The sequence below is a fragment of the Capra hircus genome, unplaced genomic scaffold, assembly GCF_001704415.2.
Source record: "Capra hircus breed San Clemente unplaced genomic scaffold, ASM170441v1, whole genome shotgun sequence".
NCBI lineage: Eukaryota > Metazoa > Chordata > Mammalia > Artiodactyla > Bovidae > Capra > Capra hircus.
In genome coordinates, this window is record NW_017189634.1 from 13,708 (window position 1) to 32,806 (window position 19,099).

Consider the following 19,099-nt stretch of genomic DNA (forward strand, 5'->3'; position numbering starts at 1 on the left):
TCAGCCGGCTCCCCACCAGACATCAGCCCCGGCAGCACCCTCCTCCCTCCCACGGCCTCTGCCCAGCTCCGGGCTCCTGGGTCGTAAACCCACCCCAGAGGCCCCGCCCCGAGGCCCTGACCCTGGCTGCAGGCTCCTCCCCCAGCACCACCCCCAAGGGGACCCTCTGCTGAGAGCACCCCCCTGAGGTGGGGTGACTGTCCTCCTAGAGGCCACTTCCGGGGCCAACGTCACTGACCCCCAGGACACCCCTCATAGGGGCATAGCCGATTCCCCACCACAGAAGAGGGGGCTGCAGGGATGGTGAAACAGACGTTATGCCTGACCATGCCTGGGTTCCTGCTCTGGGACTTTTTCTAAGCTTAAGTTTCTTTGATAAGACCCTTTCCCAGGGTGGACGGCACTGGGAACGTCCTCCTGGCGGACGCTCCCGATGGACGGTCCCAGGCCCCAGTCACCAGCTCCGGGGGTCATGACCCTGCCCTGCTGGAGGGATCCAGCGCCCCTCGCCCTCTGGGACCTGGGGTGGGCGGGCTGCCCCCCCCCACTGCCAGGGGCCGCCCCCGCGTGGCCGGGCCCACTGACCCCTCCAGCCTCACTCGCTCCCGCTGCATACCCCGATGTGCAGCCCCAAGAGCGGCCAGCGGGCTCTGGGAACGGTTCGTGCGTCCAGTAGGCTTTCCCTCTGGGAACAGCACCAAAATAGCAGGAGGGAAAAGGAGGAGCAAACGGGAACTCAGCCTGGCGGCCGGGCTCCGCAGGGAGGCGGCCGGGCTCTGCAGGGAGGCGGCCGGGCTCTGGCCTGGGCAGGGGCGGCGGTGGCTCTGAGCCAGCGTCCAGGGAGCTCGGGCCCCGGGGGCACAGGATGGGACCCTGCTGGCCGAGAACCACACGGAGGTGCCCCCTCGGTCAGTCCTATGCGTGCGGCTCTCTGCTGGCCAGTGCCCTCTGATGCCCACCCGGGCTCAGGGGCCATGCAGGCCGGGGCTGTGGCCTCAGGCAGGGCAGGGTCTGCAGTCGCATGGAGCCAGTGGTCACTGTGCCTCGGGCCATCAACTTGGGGCATCCACGCAGCCTGGGCTTCCCTGTCCACTTGGGGGAGGCCCTGAGGCCAGCCGGCTCAGGCACCGGGAGTGAGCTCAGACAGGGAGTGGGGAGGCCACTGAGCTGGGGAGGGAAGGGAAGTCATTCCCAGCCACCGTGCTGGGCTGAGCTCCTGGGTGAGGCTGGGAGTCTCATGGCTAGGGGACTCTGGGCAGGGGAGGTGGGGTGTGTTACCTGAGGCGTCCTGCCCTGGGGCAGGCATTGCCCGTCAGCAGGGAGCATTCTCCACCCACGGGCACTGGGCGCCGCCGAGGACCGTGGTGGGAGCCGCCGGCGTGGCCCCCGACGCCCGTGTGGCCCCCGACGCCTGCGTGCTGACAGGCTGCGTGCGGATTCAAGCACCCTAGCTCTCAGGGGCCCTTCTTTGCGTGTGGCCGCGCCTGCCTCCTGGGGTCCCGGCACATGGCTGCAGCACCCCTGGACAGCGGTCTGCCACCGGATGGGGGTCCTGCCCTGGGGTGCACTCAGCCCACCTTCCTCAGCAGCTGAGCCCCACTGGAGGCTGCTGGACAGCACTGGGCCTCAGAGGCTCCACAGGGGACCCCTCCCGACGAAGCCCCACCGGGTGCCGATACCCCGCCTCCCTCCTGGGCTGCAGCCAACAACGGGCACACGGTCTCTGCCTGGTGCCCGCCCCCTGCCAGCAGCCCCGTGGCCGCCCTCCTCTGTCCTCACTGCCCGCTGACCACATGTGGGACGCACACCTACCACACAGGGACGCTGCTGGCAGGACCCCAGCCAGGCAGGAAGCCCCTTTCCCCAGCGCCTACCTGGAGAGCCTGGTGCACCTGGCCCGCCCTCTAGACCAGCCTCCTGAGAGCCCAGACCCAAGACCTGCCCTGCCGACGGCCTGGGCCTCAGCCGCAAACCTGGGATCCGGGCCCCACCCTGCGGCGTGTCCTGGACCCTCTGCACCCACTTTTGCCCCCCGGCTGCCGCCTCCGCTCACCTGGGCAGATGCTCCACTGACTGCAGGTCCCCACCTCCCCACTCGGGGTGAGGACGCCCCGACTCTGTCCATCCACGGCAGCTGGGTCAGAGCCCGCGCCTCCCTGGGCCCTGCTGCCCCCAGGACTGTCTCCTGTCCCGGGGGCACTGGCTGCTCCCCCCGCCAGGGTGCAGCTCTGCCCCCTTCCTTTGAACTGGCCCCACGCCACCCCTGGGGTGTCCTGCAGCCTGGCCCCTCCACGGGGCCCCCACTGGGGCAGGGAAGCAGTGCCGGGATGTGGCCCGGACTCTTCCTGCGAAGGGCAGCGACCACCCTCACGGATCTGAAGGCTCCACGGCTCCCTGGGGTGCCAGTGGGGTGTCCTCTCAGTGCCCCAACTCCATTTTCTCAAGACGACGCGCCAGCACAAGGTTCTGAAAAGCTGGTAAAAATGCCCGCAGGCTCCCCCGACGCCTTGGGGTCTTCATCACACAGGCACCTTCCCTCCTCCAGAGGAAGGGGTTGGGAGGAAATGCACAGATCGGGGTACTGCTCCGCCGAGCAGAAAACCAAGGCCCGGCCGCACACGGGGTCTCGCCAGTCACAGAGCCTGGGCCGCACACACTGGCCCCTCGCCCAGCCTGGGGCCCGCGGCACCCACCTGGCAGCGGCTGAAGATGTCCGCGGGGGTGACACGCACGTTGAAATGCCTGAGGATGGCCTTCGCCTGCTGCTGGGCCTTGAGGGAGCAGTCCACTGCCAGGCAGCGCCCAGCTCCGACCTGGGCCCGGAGCTGCGGGCAGAAGCAGCCTTCGCACGGGGTGGAAGCTAGGCCCCACCCCCCAGCTGAGGTGAGCCTGGAGCATCCAGTCTGCCCTGGGCGGGGGCAGGGGGGGCAGCCTGGGCTGGCGAGTCCTCACCTTGTGGTATGGCAGCCCCGAGGTCAGGATGACCCTCCCCTCCTGCCTGGCAACCTGCGCAGGAGGAAAAGTCAGCAGGTGAGGCTGCAGGCCCACTCCCAGGGCCAGGCCCCTCTGTCCCAACCTTCGCCACTGTCCCCCCTGCCCCCACCCCCCCCTTCACTGCCTCTCCTGCATCTGAAAGTAACAGAAAGCGGGAGTATCGGTGACACAGTGGTGATCGACCCTTTGTGACCCCATGGGCTGCAGCCCTCCGGGCTCCTCTGTCCCTGGAGTTCTGGTCCAGGCAAGAACACTGGAGTGGGCAGCCACTTCCTTCTCCAGGGTATCTTCCCCGCCTGGGGATCGGGTCCAGGCCTCCTGTGCTGCTGGCAGGCTCTTCACTGTCGGAGCCACCGGGCTCCTGCACCCTGAGCCTGGGCACCGCGCGCCGTGATAGATTTGGCCTTAGAGACATGCGAACTGAACCGCCAACGAGGTTAAGTTTAAAAAGCCATTTCTATAAACCCAAAAGAGATGAGACACACGAACCACAAATAGAGAAATACTCCAAATGCCATGAAGCCACAGTGAACTGACCCGGCGACTCTGGGGCTGCAGACCCAACTGGAAGACACCCTGCAGTGACACCCGTTGGTGATGGGCACACCACCACGGCTGTTCTGAGACGTTTGTGGATTGTGACGTAAGCCAGACGGGTAATGCTGGTGTGGTGGTAGGATTTTCCAGCTCAGAGAAAGGAGATCTGGGAGAAAGCTAAGCAGATCACACAAGAAACCCTAGATCTGAATGGAAAACTTCGGATGGGAGTTATATATATTTGATGGATGTTTCATTAGTCGCTCAGTCACGTCCAACTCTTTGCAACCCCATGGACCGCAGCCCGCCAGGGTCCTCTGTCCGGGGATTCTCCAGGCAAGAACACTGGGTGGGCAGCCATTCCCTTCTCCAGGGGATCTTCTCGGCTCCCTTAATAGGTGCTACATACAGTTAGAGGCACTTCATCCCCGGCCCGCCGCAAAGGCCTGGAAACGAGAGCCAGCCCTGCAGCTCTAAGCACCCTCACGCAGGCTGACTCCTAGACAGGGCTCATGCTAAAAGGAACCGGGGAGTTTCGGAGGAGTAGCTGATTCTAGATCTGAGGAGCTGGAGCATCTCTTTAGATGAGACAGCAAAGAAGTTATCAGAGTCTACAAGGATCACGCCAAAAGGGCTCAGGATCCACCCTGCAAGCCACGAGGGGCGCAGTGCGCGTCAACGACGTGACAGCTGTGACGTGTCCAGCTTGCTTCCTTTTCGTGTGTTATCTTTGGAGAGTGTGAGGGGCCAGCTCACTAGCGTGAGAGCTGAACTGCAGCTCTGGGAAGGAAACGCCAGGGAGAGTCATGACGTTGTATTTGGCAACAATTTCTTGGCTGTGGCACTGAAAGCAAAGACAACACAATTAAAAATAAATTGGACTTTGTGAAAGTTAAAAAACTTTTGTATATCACAGGACACTGCCAAGAAAGTGAAAAAACAACCCACAGAATGGGAAAAATATTTGCAAATATATATCTGATCAGGGATTAACATCTAGAATATATAAATAACTCCCACAACTCAATGGCAGGAAAAGCAGATAAACCAGTCAATATGTGGGCAAGGGACCTTGCCCTTCGTCTTCTCTGGAGAAAATACACTTCTCCAGAGAAGGCACACATATGACCAGCATGCACATGTAAGGATGCTCAACATGAGTCATCAGGGAAATGTGATACACTGGGGATCACTTCACATCTGTCAGGGTGGTTTTTATTTTTAAAAAGGAAAATAAGTGTTGAGAATGTACAGAAGTCTGGAGCCTTACGCGTTGCTAGTGGGGATGTAAAGCGGTGCGGCTGCCACGGGACAGCGCTGCAGTGTCCCGAAAGATCAGACACAGAATCACCGTGCGGCCTAGCGATCTCCCGGCCAGGTACAGACCCACAGGAGCTGAGAGCAGAAGCGTGAACGGATGCTTGCTCATCACAGTGAACAGCAGGAGCATATTCACCATAGCCAGAGGGAAGCAACCCAAGTGTCCATCAGCAGATCTCACACACACACACACACACACACACACGCACACACGCACAATGGAACTTATTCAGATTTAAAAAGGAAGTAAGACCTGATACAGGCTACAGGATGGATGGCCTTCGAAGACATTCTGCTCAGTGAAATTAGCCAGACACACAAGGATAAATGTTGTATGATTCTCCTTAAGTGAGGTCCCTAGAGGGCCTAGATTCATAGAGGAAGAAGGTAGACAGCAGTTACCAGGGGCTGGGGGAGGGGTGAATGGAGAGCGACTGTTTAATGCTACAGAAGTTCGGTCTGAGCTGAAAGTTCTGGAAATAGATGGTGGCAATGGCCACACACACTGTGCACACACTTAATGTTGCTGAGCTGGGCACTTAGATATGGTTACGATGATCGATCTTCTGCCATATATATTTTACCACAATGAGAGAGAAAAAGCAACGAAGCAAGCGGTTACTTTGTAGTGGAAACAAAGACACATCTATGTGATGAATAAAAACAGGATTGGAAACAAACACACGTAACTGAGGTGAATATAAAGAAAGATCCAGGCAAGAGGGCAGTCAAGAACAGAACCGAGAGCGACAGGACAGAGGCAGCGGTCCAACAGCAACGGCAAGAGCAGAGGGCTCTTCTCAGAGTCCTCTCAGGCCACAGTCACAGACCCAGCGACACGCCCTTTCAGGAGAGAGAGGAAACAGAATTTTCAAGGAAAAGCGGCCCCAGTGAAAGGTCATAGCAAAGGAAATCCCTTAATAAAGAGTTCGCCTCTTCTCGGAGTGCCTGTGCATGTCCATACACCATAAATTCTAAGAGTCACTGAATACATAAAAGAAATGTAACGTCTAATTTGTAAAACTAAGAAAAACCACCATGTGTTAAAAATATTGGAAAATAACAGTAAGATGGAAAGCAGGTGAGAAAGCTAAAATGATCTGAAATCTTTGGATTAATTTTAACTTTACACGTTGTTAACTCAAATATACATGCTGAAATTTCCAGGCTAACCCCTAAAAGAACAGAAATAGGATTTGTAACTTTCAAATTAACAGAGGGAAAAATAGAAAAAAGTGTGAAAAAGAGAAAAGAACAGAAGAACCAAAGGAGAAAAAAGAACAGAAACAGGAGAGAGAGAACAGATCAGTGTGTTCCAGCCAAACACAAACGAGCAGTTACAACGAACGCAAGTGGACGGAACGAACGGGCTGGGAAACAAAGCCCGGCAGACTAGACCTTGTAAAACCAGAAACAATGCGTCACAAGAGCAAAGGAAGGCTGAGAGCAGAAGGGCGAGAAGCTGACACACAAGGCCTGCCCTGAGGGTGCTGGAGGGATGGCATCAGTGGGATGGCATCAGTGGGATGGCATCAGTGTCGGCTCGGTCAGACCTCACGGTGAGGCTGCTAGTGGAGCCAGAGGCTCGTCTCGTAGGACATCTCGCCCAGCAGGGAGACATGAGAACTCTGGAGGCCGTGTGCACGTGCGACTAACAGCCACTTCCCAGCAGGTAACGCAAGTGCGGACGTGACCGCAAGGAGAACCTGAGAAGCCCAGTGTCCCCTGGAGACTTCGGCACAGCTCTCCTGGTCATTGGCAGAAGTGGCAGAAAAGTGGCAAAACAAGATACAGATGATTTGAGGAAATACTGAGTGAGCTTGACCTACTGAGTGTGCCGAAGCAAGAGAGGGACGTGAACGTGGCTGGAAGAGACTGTGGCCTTTTAAAGTCCACGTGGAACGTTTATAGAAAGCACCGTCTGCTTGGCTACAAAGCTAGTCCCCACAAACGTCTAAATCGGCAGAATACAGCCTACTATCCACTTAGGTTAGAAGCCGATTCGTAGAAGATGCCAAAGAGCTCGGAAACCCCCAGCTTTCTGGAACTGAAAAACAGCCTTTCAAATAAGTAATTTGAACTCAGATTCAAAACTCAAAACCTATTAGCACTAAAAAGTAATGAAAATATTACATATCAAAATGGATGGAACGCAGTGAAGACATTACCTCAAGAAAAAGTTACTGTCCTGAATGCTTACATCGTAGGATTTAAGAGGCTGAGAATTAAAGAGCTAAGCACTCCTTTTGGAAACAACCCCAAGTAAGCATAAGGAAGGAAACTATAAAGATAAAAAGAGAAATTAATGAGATAAAAACACACACAAAAATGCAACAGAAAGGATCAACAAAGCCAGATACCATTCACTTGAAGGGACTCATCCAGGTGACGGGCACTGTGTACAATCAGGAAACAGGTGAGGCACAAGTGGCAACAGTCAGAGTGAGGCTGATCGCGGCGAGGCCCTGCGAAGCTTCACGGGCAGTGAGACCTGCCTCGCCCCTGGAGCACTGAGCGAAAGGGGCACACTCTGGAGGAAGGCATGGCTTGCCGAGTGACTCAAGAAGATGCAGTCGGCTAAGCAGTCCTAAAACTATTAAATAAAAAGAATCAGAAACTCCTAGATTCCTCTGTCCAAAACACAAGGCTGAGGTGGCCTTGCAGGAACTCAGCCAGTGTCTGAGAGAAAAATCCAAATATCACTCAAAGTAGCAGAAAGCAGAGGAGGGAAAACTCCCCAGCTTGTTTATGAAGCAGAAGAGAAGATGGTGAGCAGGAGAAATCCTGTGTCAGAATGGTCCTGAAGACAGGTCCAGCCACGTGACATGCTGGCAGGCTGGGTGCAACTGGGATGCAAGGCTGGCTCCAAACTGAAAAGGCTCGTCACGTGCGCGGGTCACAGGGACGGTCTCAATGGCTGCAGAGGCAGCATCGGGGAGAACTCAGCTTCTTTCGTGACGAGATGCGCAGCAGGCATGAAGCCTGCATCCTGCGGTGGGGGCTGGCAGCCGCCACACGTCACGGAGGAACAGCCCGTTAAGTCAGAACTGAGACAGCCGGCCACAGTTCCATCTGTTAACCCCACCAGGGAGGCCTCGACTGCTGTGAGAGGATACGGGACAGAAATGAGACCTGTAAAGACTGGGGAGGAAGGAATGAAACTATCCCTGTCTACAGATGGTTTGTCCACAAAGGAGACCCCAAGAACCAACAGCCAACTCAGTAGAACTGAGGAGATTTCTGCGAGGTTTCCAAGGTAAGATCAATTCTCAAGCAACTAAGAGCTAAAGGTCCATGCGGTTCTGCGTATCAGCAGAAAATAAAGCAGCGTCATGTGTTGCAGGCCAACTGTGCCAGCCCAGTGGGCCTTCCGAGGCCAGGGTCAGAACTGCGGCTCTCCGCCCGGGGCCCTTCACAGGGGCACAGGCAGCGAGAAAGCACAAGAAAGGCTGCCTGGCTTCACCAACACCCGGAGAAAGGTGAGCAAAGGCGCTGTGAGACGTGACTGCCTGCTGACGAGACTGGTGGAAAGGACAGTGAAGCGGCGACCTCGGCCGCTCACGGGATGGAGCCCTGGGCACGGTTCCCGGCCCACCAGCCAGCCCTGTGGGCTCTCCTGCAGGGCCTCCACGGGGAAGCCCACGGCCACGTTCTGAGGAGCAAGGCCACAAAAGGCCAGGGACACTAGTGACTCCTTTACCCATGGAGACAGGTCCTCAGTGCCCTAAATCCACCAGGTCAGTGGCCCAGGTGCAGGACACCGGAGCCGCTCAGATGAGCCTCGGGGATGTGTGTCTGTCCTGGTGCCCCTGTCCGTTGGGTCCCTGGGGCAGTGGGGCCAGCCAGAGGCACACTGAGGTTTGCTGCAAGGAACTGGCCGCAGACGTTAGGGGAGGGTGGGGCCACCAGGCAGACCCTGAGCGGAGCGGCGGCCGCCCAGGTCGACCTGCTCCCACTCCGGCTCCCACCAGGCAGGTGGCTGCTCAGCAAGACTGCGTGCTCCTCAGCTCCTGCCCGGGGAAGCCATCCATCACTGAACTTTGGCCTCTGCCTGCATCTGCTGGGGCTGCGAACCTCCCCAGTCGTCACGCCCGGTTCCTCTTTGCTGGCCGGATGGCTCTCTGCTCGGCGGACTCTACCGCCTCACTCATACTTGGCCCCAAGCAGCAGGAGGGCTGGGAGGCACCTTAGTGCAGCCTGGCCGATCCTTGGCCGGTACCCAGGCTCATCCTTGAAGGGTCTGCTCCCTGCAAGCGCAGACACAGTCCCCGAGCTTCTGCTGCGGGGGCGGGAGCCTCCCCTCTTCCCTTGCCAGCAGTGCTGGCTTTCTTTAAGAGCATGTTGACAAGTGCGAAGGGAGCCGCTGCTCCTTACCCCTCGTCCAAGGTAAGGGGCAGCGGCTGCGCTTTGCTGAAGCCGCCGTGAAGAGATACCCCACGCCCAAGGTAAGAGAAACCCAAGTAAGATGGTAGGTGTTTCAAGAGAGCATCAGAGGGCAGACACACTGAAACCATACTCACAGAAATCTAGTCAATCTAATCACACTAGGACCACAGCCTCGTCTAACTCAATGAAACTAAGCCCTGCCCGCGGGGAAACCCAAGACGGGTGGGTCATGGTGGAGAGGTCTGACAGAATGTGGTCCACTGGAGAAGGGAATGGCAAACCACTTCAGTATTCTTGCCTTGAGAACCCCATGCTGCTGCTGCTAAGTCACTTCAATCGGGTCCAACTCTGTGCGACCCCATAGACAGCAGCCCACCAGGCTCCTCCGTCCCTGGGACTCTCCAGGCAAGAACTCCGGAGTGGGTTGCCATTTCCTTCTCCAATGCAGGCAAGTGAAAAGTGAAAGTGAAGTCGCTCAGTCGTGTCCAACCCTCAGCGACCCCATGGACTGCAGCCTTCCAGGCTCCTCCGTCCATGGGATTTTCCAGGCAAGAGTACTGGAGTGGGGTGCCATTGCCTTCTCCGGAGAACCCCATGAACAGTATGAAAAGGCAAAATGATAGGATACTGAAAGAGGAACTCCCCAGGTCAGTAGGTGCCCAATATGCTACTGGAGATCAGTGGAGAAATAACTCCAGAAAGAATGAAGGGATGGAGCCAAAGCAAAAACAATACCCAGCTGTGGATGTGACTGGTGATAGAAGCAAGATCCCATGCTGTAAAGAGCAATACTGCATAGGAACCTGGAATGTCAGGTCATGAATCAAGGCAAATTGGAAGTGGTCAAACAGGAGATGGCAAGGGTGAATGTCGACATTCTAGGAATCAGCAAACTAAAATGGACTGGAATGGGTGGATTTAACTCAGATGACCATTATATCTACTACTGCGGGCAGGAATCCCTCAGAAGAAATGGAGTAGCCATCATGGGCAACAGAAGAGTCCAAAATGCAGTACTTGGATGCAATCTCAAAAATGACAGAATGATCTCCATTCGTTTCCAAGGCAAACCATTCAATATCATGGTAATCCAAGTCTATGCCCCAACCAGTAACGCTCAAGAAGCTGAAGCTGACTGGTTCTATGAAGACCTACAAGACCTTTTAGAACTAACACCCCCAAAAGATGTCTTTTTCATTATAGGGGACTGGAATGCAAAAGTAGGAAGTCAAGAAACACCTGGAGTAACAGGCAAATTTGGCCTTGGAATGCGGAATGAAGCAGGGCAAAGACCAATAGAGTTTTGCCAAGAAAATGCACTGGTCATAGCAAACACCCCCTTCCAACAACACAAGAGAAGACTCTACACATGGACATCACCAGATGGTCAACACCGAAATCAGATTGATTATATTCTTTGCAGCCAAAGATGGAGAAGTTCTATACAGTCAACAAAAACAAGACCAGGAGCTGACTGTGGCTCAGATCATGAACTCCTTATTACCAAATTCAGACTTAAACTGAAGAAAGTAGGGAAAACTGCTAGACCATTCAGGTATGACCTAAATCGAATCCCTTATGATTATGCAGTGGAAGTGAGAAATAGATTTAAGGGACTAGATCTGATAGACAGAGTGCCTGATGAACTATGGACGGAGGTTCGTGACATTGTACAGGAGACAGGGATCAAGACCATCCCCAAGGAAAAGAAATGCAAAAAAGCAAAATGGCTGTCTGGGGAGGCCTTACAAATAGCTGTGAAAAGAAGAGAAGCGAAAAGCAAAGGAGAAAAGGACAGATATAAGCGTCTGAATGCAGAGTTCCAAAGAATAGCAAGAAGACATAAGAAAGCCTTCCTCAGTGATCAATGCAAAGAAATAGAGGAAAACAATAGAATGGGAAAGACTAGAGATCTCTTCAAGAAAATTAGAGATACCAAGGGAATATTTCATGTAAAGATGGGCTCGATAAAGAACAGAAATGGTATGGACCTAACAGAAGCAGAAGATATTAAGAAGAGGTGGCAAGAATACACAGAAGAACTGTACAAAAAAGATCTTCACAACCAAGATAATCAAGATGGTGTGATCACTCACCTAGAGCCAGACATCCTAGAATGTGAAGTCAAGTGGGCCTTAGAAAGCATCACTATGAACAAAGCTAGTGGAGGTGATGGAATTCCAGTTGAGCTGTTTCAAATACTGAAAGATGATGCTGTGAAAGTGCTGCACTCAATATGCCAGCAAATTTGGAAAACTCAGCAGTGGCCACAGGACTGGAAAAGGTCAGTTTCCATTCCAGTCCCAAAGAAAGGCAATGCCAAAGAATGCTCAAACTACCACACAACTGCACTCCTCTCACATGCTAGTAAAGTAATGCTCAAAATTCTCCAAGCCAGGCTTCAGCAATATGTGAACCGTGAACTTCCAGATGTTCAAGCTGGTTTTAGAAAAGGCAGAGGAACCAGATATCAAATTGCCAACATCCGCTGGATCATCAAAAAAGCAAGAGAGTTCCAGAAAAACATCTATTTCTGCTTTATTGCCTATGCCAAAACCTTTGACTGTGTGGATCACAATAAACTACGGAAAATTCTGAAAGAGATGGGAATACCAGACCACCTGACCTGCCTCTTGAGAAATCTGTATGTAGGTCAGGAAGCAACAATTAGAACTGGACATGGAACAACAGACTGTTTCCAAATAGGAAAAGGAGTACATCAAGGCTGTATATTGTCACCCTGCTTATTTAACTTCTATGCACAGTCCATTATGAGAAACGCTGGGCTAGAAGAAACACAAGCTGGAATCAAGATTGCCGGGAGAAATATCAATAACCTCAGATATGCAGATAACACCACCCTTATGGCAGAAAGTGAAGAGGAACTAAAAAGCCTCTTGATGAAAGTGAAAGAGGAGAGCGAAAAAGTTGGCTTAAAGCTCAACATTCAGAAAACAAAGATCATGGCATCCGGTCCCATCACTTCATGGGAAATAGATGGGGAAACAGTGGAAACAGTGTCGGACTTTATTTTGGGGGGCTCCAAAGTCACTGCAGATGGTGACTGCAGCCATGAAATTAAAAGACGCTTACTCCTTGGAAGGAAAGTTATGACCAACCTAGATAGCATATTCAAAAGCAGAGACGTTACTCTGCCGACTAAGGTCCGTCTAGTCAAGGCTATGGTTTTTCCTGTGGTCATGTATGGAGGTGAGAGTGGGACTGTGAAGAAGGCTGAGCGCCGAAGAATTGATGCTTTTGAACTGTGGTGTTGGAGAAGACTCTTGAGAGTCCCTTGGACTGCAAGGAGATCCAACCAGTCCATTCTGAAGGAGATCAGCCCTGGGTGTTCTTTGGAAGGAATGATGCTGAAGCTGAACTCCAGTACTTTGGCCACCTCATGTGAAGAGTTGACTCATTGGAAAAAGACTCTGATGCTGGGAGGGATTGGGGGCAGGAGGAGAAGGGGACAACCGAGGATGAGATGGCTGGATGGCATCACGGACTCGATGGACGTGAGTTTGAGTGAACTCCGGGAGTTGGTGATGGACAGGGAGGCCTGGTGTGCTGCGATTCATGGGGTCGCAGCATTAGACATGACTGAGCGACTGAACTGAACTGAACTGAAGTGTTAACGGAGCTCATCACAGAAAACAAAACCCACAGGGTAACCCTGCTGAACAACACAGCCAGGTCACCTCCTCGGGAGTCTGCACAGGAAGCGCATAGTTGGGAAAGAGCCACAGAAGGGAGGACATCCAGGGGCGTGGTGGGCCGCTGGCTAGAGACAGTCTCTCCAGGAAATGCCAGAGGGCTCCACCTGCACGAGAGAGGGCTCCACCTGCACGAGAGAGCGCCACAGGTGCGAGAGAGGTGGGCACATCGCCCCGTGTCCAGAACGCTTCGTGAGTGACACACACAGGTGACAGTATTACCCCCCACCCACCCACGGCAGGGCAGGCATGAGGACAGGCCCCGGGACCTCCAAGCACAAGGCCGAGGGGACAAGTGGGCAGAGTCAGTCGGTATCCACAGGGGCTGGAGCTACAGCCGTGTTCCCAGGAAGAAGCACCTCACCTGCCACACCCCTCGGGAGGGCACTCGGCCTGCGGCCTCAAGACTGTGATGTTCCAGGTTCTGAGGTCCAATCCCCTGGCTCTAGTCCAGGTCCTGCTGGGCTTCAGCACCCGCTCTGTCTGGGCCACGCTGACCCCAGCAGGTCCCCAGACTCTGCCCCTCCCGCGGCCCTAATGCGTCTGAGGCGCCTGTTACAGCAGCACCGACTCTAGGCTCCCGTATCCACTGGTTCGCCTCTGTGGCTGCAGCCACTTAAGCGTGAACTCAAGCCAAGTTCTGCAGGGGGGGGGAGTGGCCAGGCTCTGGGGTGCCCTGTGCTCTCTGCCCAGTGACTGCTGACGGCTCGTTTGGGGTCCTCAGGAAGCCAGGCTGGCCTTCTCATCTCAGCCTCTGTAAGCTCGAAACAACCCCCAGCAGGAGGACTTAAGGGTTTCCGACAGGGACAGTGGCCAGAGCCACTCTTAACACGATCACGCCTCTTTCCCTGGGAGCCAGGACCAGGCCTCCGGAAGAGCTGGCCGTGAGGGGCCAGGGCTGAGGAAGGTGGACAGCCTCTCATGGACATGGGGGCTGGCTCGGGAGGCAGACGGCTCCCTCCTGGCTCAGCCCTACCTCTGCAGCCCCTCTGTTCTTCCGGCCCCAGCTTCCTCGTTAGCAGGGGTGGGAAGGCTGCCGAAACATCCAGCGGGCTGTGCAGTGTTCAGGGAAGGGCCGCCTGCCAAGCTCAGACCCCACCCCCCCCCACCATCCCCTCCCCGCCCCATGCCCCAGTCACCCGCTTGCTGAGCCTGGCGACCCTTCCCAGAAGAAGATGTCCAAACGCATAAGAGAAACCACATGTAACTACGTAATGTCGACCTGACCGCCTCGGTACTCTTTCGTGGCTGCGCAAGTCACAACAGCCTGGGTGCCCATCACTGCCCGGCGGATGGATCCACTGTGGTCCATTCGACGGAATGTTATTTGGTTGTAAAAAGGACTGACGCTCTGACAGATGCTACAACGCAGACGAGCCTGGGAAACACCATGCTCCTGAAAGCAGCCAGGACCAAGAGGCCACGAGCAACAAGTCCCCTGGCACGCAACATCCGGAGCAGCCGGAACTCAGGCTGCCAGGGCCGGGGGCGGAGCCTGGCCAGGATGGGGCGGAGCCTGGCCAGGGGCGGAGCCTGGCTGGGACGGGGCGGAGCCTGGAGGGGGCCCGCTTCATGGGCGGCTGGGGGAATGAACAGGGCCTAGAAGCCATGGTGGAGATAGCTGCGCAAAGCACACAGTGAACTGTGGGGAGAGGGGACTGCATCTCGGCGACCCACTAAAGAGCGTTCACCGGCCACGTCCTCACTCCTGCGCACACCAGGCCCACCCCCACAGGAGCCTGCAGACCGCAGGCCCAGACAGCTACAAACCAACCCGGCAACCGGGGGAGCCCCGGGCCCGCTCACCTCGGCGGCCTGCCGGTGGTGCTCACCAGAGTGCAGCACCCGCACGTCGACACCCAGGCAGCGGAGGGTCCGCCCCAGCCCCCCCAGCATGCTGTCACACACCACGCGGAAGGCCCGGGCTGGGACCAGGCAGGAACAAGTCCTCAGTGAGACCGCTGCCGGGCGCCGCTGTGTGGGCAGCTCCGCAGAGCAGGGAGCCCCCAGCACACCCCCAGTGCTGACCTGTCTGTGCACCTGTAGCAGGTCCAGGCAGCCCTGCAGCTGCTGCCCGGCCTGCGCCAGGGCTGGGTAGGACGCACCCAGGCTCCGCAGGTCCCCCGCCATCCCATAACCTGCAGTTGGGGGATGCCACTGTGACGGGGGCCAAGGGAGAGGCCAGTCCCCCAGGTCCCGCAGGGCTGGGGCGAGGGCGGGTGCTACTCACCCAGCTTGGTGATGGAGGGATCTGAGAGCAGCCGAGACACCAGCTGGGAGAAGGCGCGGGGTGCCTGCCCTCCCGCAGGACTCGAGAGCTGGGGCAGGTCCAGCAGGAACACACGGCCCTCCACGGCCACCTGCATGAGCGACACCCGGGGCCGGCCGCCTGCGCCGAAAGACGGTCTCCACTCCAGGTCCACACCGACCACCTGGCCTGGCTGCAGACAGAAGGGCTGGTTGGAGCGGCGAGGCGAGCGCTGCAGTCCAGGGGAGGCGGCCTCTGTGGGGAGGGCTTGCCCAGCTGTGCGTGCCAGTGTGGCTGGAGCCCCCGGAGGCCGTGGTGAGCAGCCCCTGATGCCAGCCGCCCGAGGGGGCCAGGCACACACCTGCAGGAGCGTGTCCTCGTGCCTGGCCAGCTCCTCCCAGGAGGCCAGGAAGTGGATGTCCTCCCTGGCAATGGGCAGCCGGTAGCAGTCATCCCGCCTGTCCTCTGAAGGTGCCTTGTCTGTCCTGGGGAGGAGCAGAGCTGCAGAGCCCCCGGTGCCCCCCAGGACATCCCCAGCTGGCTGCAGGGCCAGGGGAGCCCTCAAGGCCGGCATGTGCCCGGGGCCTTCGGGCTTTCTTCCCACGCCTCTGCCCGCGCACCCTGGCAGCGGCCAGGTCCCCAGGCCCCTCCGGGTTCTCTCCGGGGGCTATGTGGCCTGGCTGAGGCACCCGGCCGCTGGGCCTTTGCTGGAGCCTGAGGAGGGGCAGGGCCTGCCCGTGTGTCTGCAGGCCGCTCACGCGCCCTGCGCGCCTCCGTGGCCCTCCCTGCTTCTCACTGCCAGCCTCCAGTCACTTTCTGAGGGCCAGGGCCCAAGGGCGTGTCCTCCTCCTGGTCCCCCTCCCCCGGAGCCTGGGGGATGCTCACCTCTCTTGGAGCCTGAGTTGGCTCATTTCCGCCACTACTGTGGCTGGGAGTCGCTCCTCAGGCAACGAGAGGTCCAGGGCACACTGGGCGACCGCGGCCACATCTTCCTGAGAGGCCAGCAGCCGCAGCAGCTGCCCCTGCAGGCACTCGTCCTGCCCCACCAGGCCCTGGGGGACAGGGTGCGGGCTGCTCCACAGGGCTGGCCCCGAGGGACGGGCCCATCCTGTTAGCCCCCAGCCCAAGAGCACCCCTCAGACTGGCCCCGACCCCGACCTCCTCTCATGCCTGGCCCCCACCTCCCCTCAGACCCGGCCCCGACCACCCCTCACGCCTGGTCCCCACCGCCCCTCACGCCCGGTCCCGACCTCCCCTCTCAGGCCCTGAGACCCTTCATAAAGGAGGCTTTCCTCTGGAGACCAGCGGTCCCCATGGCTAAGGCTCACGGTGGCCGAGCTGGCTTGGGCCAGCGCCGCCTCCCAGGGGACCCCCTCCTTGGCCCTCATCTCCGCCCGCATCTCCCCTGCACACCTGCTCACCCCCCAAGCCTTGGCACCACTGTGCTGGGGGAGTAGAGGCCGCAGGGCCTCCACTTGTCTTCAGGGAGGCAGGGGCCATGAGGGCTCATGAGGCCACGTGTCCTGTCTGTCTGTCCATCTGTCTGAAGGCCCACACGGCCTATAGAGGTCCTGGTGGGGGTGGGGGCTCCTTGGGGCCACAGGCCGCTGTGGACCCCACCCTCCTGAGGAGCCCCTGCTGGCCGGCAGGCGGGGCCACTTCCCCACACGGCTCTGTCCCCAGCAGCCTCGGTGGCCGCTTCCCGCAGGCTGCGGGTTCCCACGTGGACGACAATATGTGGAAACCCCTCCACATTCTTCAGGATGTCCGCTGCCCTTCCGGCCGGCTCGGCCTTGGCACCCAGGGGGGACCGGCCTTCCGGGCCTTGCCCGGGGGTCCGCGTTCCTCTCTGATGAGTCACCAGCACCGGCCAGTCACTCGGGTTGGGGGGAGGGCAGGGGCGGGGGTGGCTCAGCACCGCCCTCCACTGGCAGACCCCGCACGGGCGCTCAGCAGGAGGGTCCCTGGTTCCTGACCACTGTGGAGTGCCCCGCACACGGCCCCCCAGCCCCCCCAAGAGCCCACCTTCCTCCCAGGCCACTTCGCCCAGAGCTGGGGATGGTTCTGCACCATGATGGCCCCAGCCTCCAGCTCAGGACTGGGGACACAGGCTGCAGGCCAGTGTCCTGAGGGGATGGCAGTCCCTGGCCTGGGGACTGGACCTCCAGTCCGGCCCCCTATCACCCCAAGGGGCAGCTGCCTCCTTCTCAGGGTCTGTGGGCGCCCCAGGCCTCGGATCACAGAGCCATGGCGAGCAGGGCGCCCGAGGACAATCTAGAATCTTCTCTCGGTGAACCTCTCTCCCTCCAGCACCTGGGAGCTCTGTCCACGGGCGGCGGGGAGGGAGGATCCTGGACTCTTGGCGATTCCGACTGTGCCCCACCCTGCCCCACGGGGGGTCATCCTGTGCCGGGACCTCCGAGCTCACCTGCACCAGCTCAGCCCAGCTCTCCCGGGATATGCTTCTCTGCAAAAGTGGACACCAGTGTGAGCTTTTCTATAAGCAGCTCCGGGAGCAGAGAGCAGGCCTCGCTCAGAGCTCCCTCCGCCCCGCCCCGGGCCACGCACCTCCACCAGCCGCTTGTAGCACAGGTACCGCAGGGCAGCCAGGCGCTGCTGAGTGACCACGTTGGGACACAGGGCTGAAAGAGGGTGGGCCCCGGCCGGGCTGGGTGGACAAGCGAGTGCGGGCTGGGGCTGGGGGGCTCCCGCTGTCTTCCTGTCCCCCCTCAACCCAGCACATTCCTCGCAAGAGGCCTTCACTCTGGCTGTAAAGGAAGGCGCCCCGCCCCGGGCCAGGCACCGGAGCCCCTGGCCTGCCCTCCCTTGGGGTCTCCTGGATCGGCACCTCTTGGGGCTTTCCTGCATTTTTTCCAGGCAGCTGGAGCTTTTGTTTCTCCCCACGCCCCAACATGAGTTTCTTGAGAAAGGGGCTCGTCTTGCTCTGTGTTTACAAACTATGCAGACCTGTCAACTTCACCTTCATATTCTGTTCAGAGTCCAAGGCGGCCTGGGAAGGGTGCCCACGGTCCGCTCACCCCACCCTCCAACCAGCTGCTGCTTCTCCCTCCTGGGGCCAGCTGTCCTCGAAGCCTGGCGGTCTGGGGGGGTGCTGACCACAGAGCCTGCCTACCTGCAGGCCTCCACCGGACCCTGACCAGGACCCCCTGTTCTGGAGGGGTGTGGCCGCCCCAGCCAGCACCCTGCAACCAGCTCGGGGAGCACCCTCACTGCAGGGGCGCTGTCCAAGAGTGCAGAGGTCAGGGCTGCCTGGAGCCAGGGCCTGCCCACCACCCAGCAGCCTTCTCTCCCCTTTCTAGCCGGGGCAGGAACGCAGGATGCCAAGGGCTTCAGACCCGTGCCCCACAGGCTGGTGGGGACAAGACTGCAGGAGGAAGGGACGGATGAATGAATTGCTTGCAGCAGGAGGGGATGGTCAGGAAGGGGGAGAAAAGGCAGCCGGAACTGTTGCAGAATTAAGTCTCCCTCCAGTGGAGACAGAAACCTGCTTTCCTGAAGTTTCTACAATGTTACAAATCACTTTGCCAATAAGATACTTTGTCAAAAACCTATGGATACAGTATCACCCTCAGGCCTCCTCTGTACTGCCTGGTTCATCTAAACCCACACACTCCTCTGGGAAACAGATCTTTTAAAGGAAAAGGTGCAGGTGAGCCAGACTCAGCCACCCACCTCCGGCAGGTCCTGCTGCCTCTGCCAGATGCCTGGGCTCCACTCAGATCCAGGCCCAGGAAGAGAGGGCTGGGTGCACTCAGGGCAGAGGGGCGAGCAGTCCCCACCCTGCACCATGTCTGACCGTCCTCCCACAGAGGGCACAGGGTCTGTCCACTCAGAGGCCCACACCAGGAGGGCAGCCACACAGCAAAAACAGCATGGACTC

At 58.0% G+C, this 19,099-nt stretch overlaps 1 protein-coding gene across 1 annotated transcript in view; it reads right to left on the reverse strand.

The window, feature by feature from the left end:
• Positions 1-19,099, reverse strand: part of LOC102172805 (exonuclease mut-7 homolog) — a gene marked incomplete at its 5' end in the record, with an annotated part of 41,587 nt that overhangs the window by 12,645 nt on the left and 9,843 nt on the right. Inside the window, 9 exon segments of the mRNA XM_018044603.1 lie at positions 2,694-2,825; positions 2,953-3,006; positions 14,757-15,088; positions 15,181-15,391; positions 15,560-15,865; positions 15,957-15,993; positions 16,084-16,250; positions 17,627-17,665; positions 17,767-17,840. Coding sequence (XP_017900092.1) covers positions 2,694-2,825; positions 2,953-3,006; positions 14,757-15,088; positions 15,181-15,391; positions 15,560-15,865; positions 15,957-15,993; positions 16,084-16,250; positions 17,627-17,665; positions 17,767-17,840 — 1,352 coding nt within the window.